Source organism: Wyeomyia smithii, chromosome 2 (genome assembly GCF_029784165.1).
Source record: "Wyeomyia smithii strain HCP4-BCI-WySm-NY-G18 chromosome 2, ASM2978416v1, whole genome shotgun sequence".
Taxonomy (NCBI): domain Eukaryota; kingdom Metazoa; phylum Arthropoda; class Insecta; order Diptera; family Culicidae; genus Wyeomyia; species Wyeomyia smithii.
Window position 1 is genome coordinate 69721285 of NC_073695.1, and position 13264 is coordinate 69734548.

The 13264-nt window shown below is 36.9% G+C and overlaps 1 protein-coding gene across 1 annotated transcript; it reads left to right on the forward strand.

The window, feature by feature from the left end:
- The first annotated feature begins 2115 nt into the window (after positions 1–2115).
- LOC129724761 (2-oxoisovalerate dehydrogenase subunit beta, mitochondrial) lies at positions 2116–4145 on the forward strand. Its single transcript, XM_055679913.1, has 4 exons — positions 2116–2432; positions 2496–2651; positions 2728–3622; positions 3696–4145. The coding sequence occupies exons 3-4, from the start codon at positions 2738–2740 to the stop codon at positions 3921–3923; spliced, it is 1113 nt and encodes a 370-aa protein (XP_055535888.1). The 5' UTR covers positions 2116–2432; positions 2496–2651; positions 2728–2737; the 3' UTR covers positions 3924–4145.
- The last annotated feature ends 9119 nt before the right edge of the window (positions 4146–13264 follow it).

The window sequence follows — 13264 nt, forward strand, 5'->3', positions numbered from 1 at the left end:
CTCGCGAATGACTGAAGCGAAGCAGCTTTCGCTCTTTTCAAACAACTGCGTTTTATCAAGATGCGAAACCATGAGAGGTGAGATCGTATAAAAAATATCAAGGATGCAAATTAATTTTAGCCGGTAAATTGTTATGGGGAGCTAAAGTTATTCGCGTTAACGGTGTTGCTGATATTTGTTTGGTTTCTGCATTCGAAAAAGAAGGAAGAAAATATTTTTGCTTTTGTTATCACACACATTTCTCGCGTAATTTTTCAAAGCGACCTATCTAACATTGAGAAACTCTCTTTGTCTACTTTCTCTTTGATCAATAATTATGTTATTTTTTCCATATTTCATAACACTCAATGCATAGTAAGCAAGACAGTATTACTATCTCTCGATTAAGGGGAAGAAAGCTTAGAAAATATATATAATGACGACGTAATTAACGAAACAAAGTGAAAGAGGAGAGAAACTGTCATTGTTACTTAGGTCCCTTTGAAAAATTACGCGAGATTTTGACAATTACTTATGAGAATTCACATAAGTGCGAACAGCCTTCAAAATCGTTTTCAACGCGAATAAACCGAACATGAACCAACAGGGGATTTAAATTTAAAAATATACTTGCTTTTTCTTATACTAATCGATGACCGACCTTTCAGTAGCCACTACGTAATTTGTCTTAGATCCCTACGAATTTTCTTTGATTTTAAAATTGAAAAATTACATTTTCACTAACTGACAAGTAGTACACAAAGTGATATTTCAGCCGCTGGCTTGTGAAAATAAAACCCTGGTTTACGTGTTATGATAGGGATGCCAGATGGGAAGACATATTTTAATTTCGAAGACATCAGAGCGCGTGTGAGGAAATGAAAGCCTAATAGTCGGTTGATTAACCGCACCCGATTTAATGTGTTTACTGGGATTTTAGTGTAGACTTTCAATCCTGTTTACAGGTTTCCTATGTATGAACACATTGTTTCGTGGAGTGTGAAGACATCTGAAAAATGACCTGGTTTCCCTGTGTCATGATTTTTTTACGGCAGGGTTTGTTTTAAAATCATTTACAGCTGTTAAAATTCGAAATCGATCGATTTTGCTGTTTAAATCAAGCGAAAAAATAATTTGTGTTCATACCCCTAAAATACCCTACTAGGGTTGCGCACACAAACAAAACAACAGTTCGGCATTCGATTTAATAGATTCAATTCGGGACTACAAAGGTGCTGATATTTGTTTGGTTTTTGCATGAGGAAAAATATTTTTGCTTTTGGCAATAGCGATTAGCAACATGTATGCACAGATAGACGATCGTACGAGACTTAAGTCGCTGAATACAGCTGTCTGGTAACGTATTGCTACACTCTGAATAATTTTGACTTCGAAATTACACAAAACTCACGCAGGGCGTGTAGTCTTCATGAGACAGCATGTTGTACATCAGCGGTTCTCAACCTTTTTTGTCCGCGTACCCTTTGGCGTTATTTTCCAAATCAATTGTACCCCCTGGTTTGGAATGTTCTCGCAGTGTGGAAGACAGTAGTGGTAGATCATATTGTGGTAGTCTAGTTGAGGTTTAAAATTGAACTATGGTTTGTTTGATTGCTACAGTCATGTTTTAAGAGCAAGTTTGAACAACAAATGAAGTATTTTAAAGAAAAATGGCTTTGTCCGCCATGACTGATTTTTCTTTCGCGAACAACCTGAAGGTTTTCGCGTACACCTAGGAGTACCCGTACCCCAGGTTGCGAACCGCTGTTGTACATAATTGCGACAAGTAATATGAATGTAAATATCATTCGAAATGTACATGTTCTTCAAATACAATTTTTATGCCGTCAATGAACGTTACGGAACAAACAAAAATTGTTGCGCAAATTACTGGTGTTTATGTGAATATCATATTGTTGGCATATAATAAATACCAGAAAAAATACTAGATTCAGTAATGGTGTACTCAAGTGAAAAATAACGTACCATTTACGTGAAAACTGGAAGGAAAATATCCTTATAGATTTCCACGTGATGCCTGAAATTTATTTTGAGTGTATGGATGTAGTAGAAAGATTTTTTCGTGTAGGGTTTTCATCGATATTTTTGACAATTGATGATAATAACCAAGAAGACGAGATCAAACAACTAGCCGAATTCATCAACGAGATTAAAGTTTGCATATAAATAAAGAATAGATTTGACACTCCAACTACTTCGCCACCCGCTACTGAAATAAAAGAATTTTCATTACCTGTCGAATCTGTCGAATATATACAGTGACTCAAAGTTGTCACAACAAGACTTGGCTGATATGGACTGAACGGTCTGCGCCAAACAGCGAGAAAGAAAAAAAAAAAAAAAAATAAGCGCATATAGTATAGTACATTTGACTTGCACCTGACAACACCGACAACAAAGGCAGAATCTGATATATTGTGATTATGAACGAGGTGGATATCATTGAAAGTGTATACTGTAAAGTATCGACGAATTAGTTTTATATTTATTTTCAGCGTTGAATCAATTCGCACTACTGTTGCGTTATACATCGAAGTACATGCAGGAAACGAAAAATTAGTTAATACCTAAGTCTAGACACCACTGCAGTAGTGCCAACACAATTACATAACTGACTGCGTCACAGAAATCCCTTGGCGAATTTGCAAACGGTATGTATAATCAAGCATCACAATTTAAGTGAAAGTGAAAGACCTACTGTCCCTACCTATTCCATTTTTATTACAGAACCTATTACATGATGAGTTTAATAAAGTTGGCGGACTTTGCATTGGTCAAAAATTTGGTAAAACCAAATAATGGCTTGAATTTGTCGCGCGCCGCATCGCATTTTGTTTATGCACCGGACTCTAAACCACCAGTCAAAGGTGCGACTCGCAAAATGAATATGTTCCAGGCTATTAATGATGCAATGGATATTGCTTTGGAGCGAGACTCTTCGGCATTGGTGTTTGGAGAAGACGTTGCCTTTGGGGGAGTTTTTCGTTGCTCAATGGGTTTACAAAAGAAATTTGGAAAGGAGCGTGTTTTTAATACACCACTCTGCGAGCAGGGAATAGCGGGATTTGCAATCGGTGTGGCCAGCACAGGTGCAACGGCAATTGCCGAAATTCAGTTTGCTGATTACATTTTTCCAGCGTTTGACCAAATTGTTAATGAAGCGGCCAAATATCGGTATCGAAGTGGAAATCTTTTCGATTGTGGTTCGCTAGTTTTCCGAGCTCCCTGCGGAGCCGTTGGACACGGCGCGTGCTATCACTCACAAAGTCCAGAAGCATACTTTGCTCATACACCTGGGCTAAAGATCGTTGTACCACGGGGACCAAATATGGCAAAGGGATTGCTTCTGTCTTGCGTGAAAGAAAAGGATCCGTGTATTGTATTGGAACCGAAAACCCTATATCGTGCTGCCGTTGAAGAGGTTCCAGAGGAAGGGTTTGAATGTCCCATTGGAAAGGCTGATGTGCTAAAAGTTGGCACAGATGTCACCCTGATCGGCTGGGGTACACAAGTTCACGTTCTCATAGAGGTGGCTAACATGGCAAAACAGCAGCATGGAATCAGCTGCGAGGTTATTGATTTGGTGTCAATTCTTCCATGGGATAAGGAAACGGTTTGCAATGTTAGTTTCAAAATTTATTTTATAACATTTTTTTTCGTAATTTTGAGTGTTGTTATTCTCTCTTGATTTTTAGTCGGCTAAAAAGACAGGTCGCGTGTTGATCTCCCACGAAGCCCCACTCACTAATGGATTTGGAGCAGAGTTGGCCGCTACGATTCAGGAGGAATGTTTTCTACACCTAGAGGCACCAATCACTCGTGTTACCGGGTGGGACACTCCTTTTCCACACGTATTTGAACCATTTTATATTCCCGATAAATATCGCTGTTTGGCGGGGGTCAAAAAATTGGTAGACTATTAAAGGCGCACCTTCTTTTTTACGTGTACCTTCCTATGTGGCGCAATTACGCAAACGAACAGTGAATCTTCACTCTAAAATAATGTCAGGGTAAAATTTTGCATTTATTCGATTAAGCGCGATAGTTTTAAGAGATGTGTAAACTATTTTCGATAATAACATTTTTAAATTGGAATCAAATGCTTATACAAGGACAAAATATGAATTGTTTTCAAATTTCTGTAATTTGTTGCTTTCTTAAATTCGAGTTTTTTCCTGAGCCGACTGTCTAATAATGATATTCTAGAGCCAAAACGGTTTGTTTAATCCTGAGAGTTTAATCCAGGCCTCAAATGCGCCTATGCTATTGCATTAGGTTTGTATGTCACTTTTTTTTGGCGCCGTATTCATAACGAACCCACTGTGATCCCATAATGTCACATGTTATTTTTGGGTCATGAAAGTATGGCGTCTTTCCAGAGGCCTGGTTTAATCGTTATCCATCAGGCCTTAGACGCGCCTATGCTTTTGCACTGGGTTTTATGTGACATTTTTTCGGTTCCATTTCCATTGCGAACCCACCGTGGTTCCATAATGTTGCTTGTTATTTTTCGGTCACGAAAAGATGGCGTCTTTTCATAGGCCTGTTATCCATGCTTTCTGCGAGCGGTAATGGCGGATAGTGCACGCCGCCCATTTTGACGTTTTCTGCAAGTCAGGTAATTTTGGTAATTTTCAATTGCAGTAACAGAGTAGAAAATATAACAACGTCGTAACGCAGTAAAGCAACTTCAACAAACAATAAACGTTTTGCTATTTAAACTTCGTCGTGCGTATGCGCACTGTTTATTTAAGTTGCTATGCTACGTTGCAACATTTTTATGTGTTTCACTATGTTACTGCGATTAAAAATTACTTGACCTACAGAAGACTTCTAAGTAGATTGCGTTCGCCATTACCGCTTGTGGAAAGTTGGATACAGAAAAGGTTTCTATCGAATAAAAGCGGCACACATTTCTTAGGCCGATGTTATACCGGAGCGATACGGCACCAAATGCGTCGAAGCCGTCGAAGCAGATCGGTATGTGTTTCGACGCGCGTCAGTTTTCATTGTTGATATTCCTCACCGTGAAATAGTGAACCTATATATTAATATGTCAAGAACTCTCAGAAATGTCAAGACACTCACCGTTAAGGCAACTATCAACATCAAAACGGATAACGGCAATGTTAAATTATACCGCTCGCCCGTTTTGATGTTGACAGTTGCCTTAACGGTGAGTGTCTCGGCGTCTCTCTGGTGTATAGGCTGACTACCGTGAAAGGATGCAGTTCGCGCCGCGCCGCATCCAGTATAGCATCGGCGCAGAGATGCCAGATGTTTTTGAAAAATGTCTGCAACTGCTCGAAAAACTGGATAAATGAGCTCGAATTCTGAAAAAATCCATCCGTGATCCGGATTTCATTCGGATCGCTCGCGCAGGCAAAAGTCTGTGAAAATCTGCACACACTTTAAGAAAATCTGTGCAAATATAAGGAGACTCTGAAAAAATCATACATTATCAATTTCACTATTCCTTGCTTAAATGTTTAAAGGTACGTTTAGACTATTAGACATGTCGGTCTGATTTTGACCACTGCAGAAATCGAAAGTCTGCCGACTTTCGTCGTTCGACATACTTTGTCAAACCTGTTTGTATGGCGGTGTTCACACTGCTTGTACAAGTCGAAAGGAAGAACTGTCAAATGATTTTTTTATTGCTGGATACAGCTCCAGTCTTCTTCTCCATTTTAATATTTGCCAGCACACAAGAAACGAAATGATGTTTGTTATGGAAAGCCAGAACAAACAACTGAAAAAAATTCAAAGGTTGCTATATTCTTGGTGTCGAACGAAAAATAGAAACGTTTCTATTCCATTCGACATATCGAACGGCATGTCGAATTACTATATCGAATAGATGCAGAGATGCCAGATGTTTTTGAAAAATGTCTGCAACTGCTCGAAAAACCGGAAAAATGTGCTCGAAAACTGAAAAAAAATCTACTCGTGATACGAAAATATTTCGTTCACGCGGGCAAAAGTCTGTAAAAATCTGCACACATTTTAAGAAAATCTGCGCAAATTTAAGGAGACTCTGACAAAAATCTGCAGAAATCGTGGAAAAACTGCAAATATCTGCAAATCACTAAAAATCTGCACACGGACTCCAAAAATCTGCGTTTTGCAGACAAATCTGCACATTTGGTAATCCTGAATAGATGTAAACGTAAACCAACATTGCATTCGATATATTTTCGAGCAATCAGCTTGAATCAGATGGAAAAATCAGATAGTCTAAACCAGGGGGGATCTATCTGTCAAACATCGTGTAACCAACATATTCGGCAACATGGCGTTTGTTTTGGTTTTCGTTCTTTTTGTTAATGAAATTGATCGATGTGAAAAATTATAAAACCGGAACGTTTTTTAATCAAAACTCGTAAGACCGCGAAAAACTTTCATGAATGTGTTATGTAGTGATTTTTCCCCCATTATTGTTCATAGTTACAAACGTCATGGACCAACAAACGTCATGGACCAGAGTTGATCTGCGATAACGCACACATATATGAAATTTGGCAGCAGCGATTCCCCTCTGGTCTAAACATACCTTAAATCGATTTATAAATATTTGAAAAGAACTGAGAAAATCAAAGTTGGAATTTTCACTCATCCTTTTAAGCTCTATTTAAAAATGAAACAATATTTATCTTGATGAATGTGAAGATTTTTGAAGTAGAATACTTCTCTCAGGAAATTCGGCTACATAGGGATGTGAAATGAAAATCTAAAACCGAAAAAACTAAAAAATATGTCCAATTTCAAATGCTAATAAATCGGTTAGTATTCGAAGGATTTCTTTCGTTCTTGCAGCAATAGATTGGAAAATCTTCTAAGATTCTTCCCAAATGAAGATAATTGTAATTTTATTATTCAAACTATTGTACTATTGAAAATAGTCAAGCCTTGTCAAAACGAAAAATTCGACCTGAGATTGGTCGTTATATGATTGCTTCCCAAGCACGGTCGACAGAATCATATATCCTGTAATTTAAAATATGCTATTTGGCCTATATAAGAGCCTGTTTCAGCCGAAGCCGCTTATAATAGTTCTAGACAGCGACAACAGCAGTCATCCCTTAGCAGCAGCAGTAGCAGTGCAATGGATACCAGCGATAGCGGATAACGGCCACAGCTGTGGCGTAGCAATGGAAGGCGCACTAGTTGCAGCGGATCTCAGCATCGATAGCAGCTGGGCCAGCTGATGCAGGGGCAGTGGATACCAATGGCAGCATATAGCGGCCACAACTGTGGCATGGCTACGGATAGCGTAGCAGTTGCAGTGAGGGTATCAGCATCGAAGGCTGCTGGGCCGGTTGAAGCAGGGGCAGCGTTATCAATATCAGCGTATAGCGGCCACAACTGTGGCATGGCTATGGATGGCGTAGCAGTTGCAGCAGGTATATCTAACCATGAAACATTTATGCAATAATTGAATGAAAATTGCAATTGCAGCAATCGTCCTTTTTCAAGGCTACCAAATGTTTTTGAAGAGCATAATAAATGGTTATTAATAAACAGCAACTGAGTTTTGATGCTGCTGCAAATGCACAGCAGTGTGATGTTTATTACGATTTTTTGATACTGTGCTCAACAAGCGGCATATACGAAACAAATCCGATTTCAAAACGACTGACACGCAAGCAGCCTGGTTATCTTACTTGTAAAAGTATTCTACTTCAACCTTGCGGTCGTGGCTTTGCACACAACCCTCCTGTGATTTTTTTCTTTTCGTCACCTTCGCCAATTTGATGAGAGTATCTATGAGATGTTTACATTTTGTGACTCATGCTAATTTTTAGAATTACGCGAGATTTACTTTTCAGTGTTGTTGTCATAAATTAAAAATGCAAATCATCTAGACTGTATAGGATAGTCGATTGAAAACAACCGTACAAATTTGATTGGAAGTACCATGATATTTTTCTGGGTGTGCGAATCTGGTCAAGCTCACCACTGTAATGATAAGGAGTACCATGATATTTTTCCGAGTGGATATGCTTTAGTTCACCAGTGATACCAAATGTGCAGATTTGTCTGCAAAACGCAGATTTTTGGAGTTCGTGTGCAGATATTTATTGATTTGCAGATATTTGCAGTTTTTCCACGTTTCTGCAGATTTTTGTCAGAATCTCCTTATATTCGCGTTGACGGTGTTGCTGATATTTGTTTGGTTTTTGCATGCGAAAAAGAAGGAAGGAAATATTTTTGCTTTTGTCATCACGCACATTTTGACAATTGCATATGAGAGTTCACGTAGGTGTGAACAGCCTTCGAAATCTCTTTCAACGCGAATAACCCGAATTGGCGCAGATTTTCTTGAAATGTGTGCAGATTTATTAAGACTTTTTCTTGTGCGAGCGAAATTTTTTTCGGATCACGGATAGATTTTTTTCAGATTTCGAGCACATTTTTCCGGGTTTTCAAGCAGTTGAAGACATTTTTCAAAAACATCAGGCATTTCTGTAGTTCACCCAACGGCCTACAAATGGCAAGTTCATAGTGTTGCCTTGAGATTATATGCAGCGAAACCCAACTTGGATACCTATGTCTCTTTAGTCTATGCTAACAACTAGTTCGGGATATAGTCACGACTGTATGGGCTATCGTTAAACCGTATGGATTATCATCCGTTTATGGTTATTGATTATGCGGGATTCCGGTTTACATAAATTTACGTTATTTTTACGTGTTCGCTAGGTAATATTTTCTTTGTGTGTAGATTGTACGTTTATCAGCGATGCCAGATTGGAAGACATGTCTTCAAATGGAAGAAATTTACCCTGTGGTGAAGACATTTTTGTTTGTGAAGACAAATGGAAGACATTCGAAAACATGTGAAGACATTAGAAAATATGTGATAAGAGCCGCATTTTGCAGAGGTGGTGACCTTTTTTTTGCTCGACAGCTTTTGGTTTGCCGGTAACTTTTCCAGTCTTCGGTCGATCCTAACGGGCCATCTCGGGTTGGAAACCATGTGAAGACATTTTTTATTGAAACGTGAAGACATTTTTTTTTCTCTCTTGACGTTTGGCTTAGACCTACTGATCCATAAAGCCAGGTCTTGTTAAATGACGTGTTGCAGTTTTCATCAAATGAAATTTATAACGGTAAAGCATTGATTCCGTGTTGTGTGATTAATCAAAGCATTTAGGAACATACTTATTGATTGTTTCTTCATCTGTTACTATCGATTTAACTTGACTTTTCAAACATTGTATTTTATCGACCTCAAATAGGTGGCTAATGACTTGTATTCCGTTTATGTCTTTTTTTTTTTTCTAAAATCGACTGAAAAGAGTATTCTTGTTTTAGTGTAGGATAGTTTCATCTAATGGAGTTATATTTTGTACATTTGTAGAGTATATGATGCAGATCTTCAGTAGTGTTGCATTATCGCAGTTTCCTGACGGTATTTTATTCCATTTGGCAAGTCTGTCTTTGGTCACTGTGTGTCCTGATCGTATTCTAGTCAAAATTATAGTGTCTAATGTACTCATTAATATGTTGTTGAACCACGGTTTGGTTTGTACAGTATTTGCATGTTCAAAGTGGAACTTTCCTTTTTTTTGTGATAATAAGTCATATTTTTCTTGCCATATGTTCCAAGTCTCTTTTTTGAATATGGTTATTAAGTCTTCTCTCGTGTAATTTATGTTTTCTATTATGTTTCTTGTGGTTCCGAGTTTTGCTGCGTGATCAGCTCTGTCATTTCCTGTAATGTTTATATGTCCTGGGAGCCATTGGATTTTTAAACTGATGTTCGATTCTATTATCTTATTTACTATTTCTAGGACGAAAAATTTGTTTCTAATGGTTTTAGTAGGATCGAGCACGCTGATTTGGAGTCTGTAAAAATGACTAGGTTTCTTATATTTTTTGATACGGCATATTCTATTGCTTTTATTATTGCCACTATTCTGCGCTCATAATTGTGAATCCTTGTTTCAATTTTCCACTGTATGACAATTTTTCCTGTGGGTCGTAGTAACCGTAACCGACTGAAGTATTTATGAGTGATCCGTCTGTGTATATTTTATATATAGTCTTATATTGTTTGTCAATCATTTCGAGTACCATACTCTTTTGAATAGCCGTCGATATTTTTTTCTTGTTTAAGCCATCTATTTGATCAAACACTTGTAGCTTTTGATTGATTTGTTTTGCTGTTCCTGACGGTTTTAATTTTTGTGCCATTTGAAAGAAGTGATAATTATTGACTGCGGCTATTTTTTCAATGTAACTTGTGTGTTTATGGATGAAGTTTGATCCCATTATAGTGGTGAGGTTTTTGATTATTGGACTATTGTTATAAAATAATGTGTTGGTTAGTTCTTTTAACGTTAATAACTCTGCTCTGAGCTTTAGGGGAAGTTCTGCAGCCTCGTATAATACTACATGATTTGGTGTGGAGTTTAGTAATCTTAGTGATGTTCTTAGGGCTAGAAGATGTACTGTTTCTAATTTTGTGAATATTGTTTTTCCTGCTGCTGCTGAAATTGTGATACCATATTCTAATTGTGGGCGAATTATTGCTTTTGTCAATTGTAACATCTGCCTAGGATGTGCTCCGCTACGTTTCCTGCTTATCATTTTCAGTATGTTTAATTTAGTTTTTGCTTTAATTACAGATTTCTCAATGTGGACTTTGTATGAAAGTTTATGGTCTATGTATACACCTAGAAACCTATGGTATGCTGAAATAAATACTGGATCGTTGTTTATTTTTATGTTTATTGTTGGGTTATATTTATTAGTGAATGCTATGGACTTTGACTTATTTGGGTTCAATTCCATTCCCAAACTATTGCATACGTTTGAGATTCTATTCAAAAATCTGTTCATTTTGTTGGTTGTAGTTGAGATGTTGTGTCCTTTCGCTATTGCTGTGGAATCATCAGCGAATTGTATTAAAATTTCATCGTCGTCGTCAAATACAGCTGTATGGATTATTTTCGTGTAAAGGTTAAATAAAATGGGGGATAGTGGGCAACCTTGGGGCAAGCCTTGAGATGTAGTTCGGGTTATTTCTGTGCCATCATTCATTTTTAGTATAGTGGTTCTCTCTCTCTTAGGTATTCGTGTATCCAATTTATCAGCTCTTGCGGAATGTGTTCTTGTTTCAGTGTATTTAGTAGGATGTCCAGGTTGACTTTATCAAAAACTTTACTCAGGTCTAAAAACGTTGCTATCAAGACCTCTCCGTCTCGTTTAGACCGTTGGATTTGTGTAACAAGCATGTTAACACAATTCAGAGCTGATGTTTTTTTTTCCGAAAGCCAAAGGAATTATTGGGGAGTAAGTTGTTTTTTTTTGTATTATATCTGCTAATCTGTTTTTTTTTTTGTGAAACTAATTAGTTTGGGTATGGTTGATATCATGGCTAGTGGTCTGTAAGACTCAGCTTTACTGGGATCTTTTCCTTGCTTCAATATTGGAATGATTCTTATGTTTCTCCAATCTTGCGGAATTTCGTTTTTGTTGAGTACCAAATTCATCATTTCAACTATTTTCACCGGTAAGTCTAAATTAATTCTTTTGAGTATATAGAACGAAATATTGTCTATACCCGATGTAGAGTGGTCTTTTTTCATTTGTATGATTTTTGTGGTTTCTTCTATATTAATTTGTATGCATTTTTCTGTTGGGGTTGGCGTTAATATTCTGCTATTATTATTGGTAGGAAAGTTCAAGTTCATGAATTGATTGCTGAGTTGTGAATCATTTAGTAAATTTAAATTGTTTTAATTCGGACGGCCGCCACCTATGATTTTTATCGTGTTCCACAAAGTTTTTTGGTTCATATTAGGATCTATCGAGTCAATCATATCTTTCCATGATTTTCTCTTTTCTGTTCTGATTTTTCTCTTTAAAATTACTCTGGATTTTTTGAACTGAATAAGATTTTCGTAAGTTTGGTTGTTTAGGAAAATTTTCATTTTCGTGTTCTTGTTTTTCTAAAGTGATTCTATTTCTTTAGTCCACCATTTCTTCGGAATTCTTTTTCTGTTTTTATCTGTTATTTTGAAACTTGCTAAATCTATTTGTTCAGTTATGATTGGTATGATGTCTTCCGGTGTATGAATCATTTGTGGGCTGAGATTATTTATATTTTCAATTGCTTGGTTTTTACTAAAGCATTCTGTGTTATAATTAAATTTAGTTGCTGAGTTATCTATATCGACTCTTATTATTCTGTGATTACTGAAGAAATCCTCATCGATGACTTTCCATTCAGATTTTGCGGCAATGTCTGAAGATACTATGGTTAAATCTATTGCTGATGGTGTGGTGCCTGGTTCTTTTATTAGTGTGCTGGTTCCGTCGTTTAGTATTACAAAGTCTTTGTTTTCTAGTAATTTATCAATGTCAGTTATCAATCAATCAGTTGGGATGTGATGGGTTCCATAATTGATAGTGAGCATTAAAGTCACCTGCCAATATCGTTGGTTTATCTTGATTTTCTATTATTTGGAATAGTTTGTTGAAGGGATCTTTTAATTGATTGCTGTTTGTTGTTGAGGGGGGGATGTATATTGAAAAAATTAAAAGTTGCGGATGGGTGTTTGTTGTTATGACTGCTATTGCTTCTATTGGGTTAATGGTTGGTAATACTAATTGTTTGTAAGTTATTTCGTTTTTGATTAATAGGCCGACACCTCCGTAGCCTGCTGTTCGTACTTCTGTTAGAAAGGTGTATTCTGGAAATTTATAAGTTTCATTCGGTTTCAACCAAATTTCACTTAAGATTGCTATATCTATATTTTCACTTGTTAGGTACTGTTTCATGGCTTCTCGCGTGTGAACTGGTCTTATACTTGTTACATTGTTTTGTATTATAGTTAAGTTTTTATTTATTTGTGTGGTCATTGTTAGAAGTAGACGGGATGGGTACACTATTGTCTTCTAATGGGTCTATTATTGTATTGAGTTCATCACTTATTGATATTAAAAGTAGGTCTTGTTCAATTGAATCTGTTTTATTGGTATTCAATATGATTGTATTTTGGATAGCTTTAACTTTTTTGACAATGTTGTTCAAGTTATATTGTTTTATTAGTTCCTCTTTTACTTGCTTGGTGATTCGTTCTAATTCAGTTGTTCTGTATGGGTTTGGCTCAAAAATGTGTGGATAATCTATTGGCGGTTCAGGTTGTGGGAATGGTTTTCGTATATTTTGTTGTTTTGATTTGTCTTGTCGTTCGATTAGTTGTTGGGATTCATAAGGACTATAGTCAGTATTTTTGTTGTAGGTTAATGA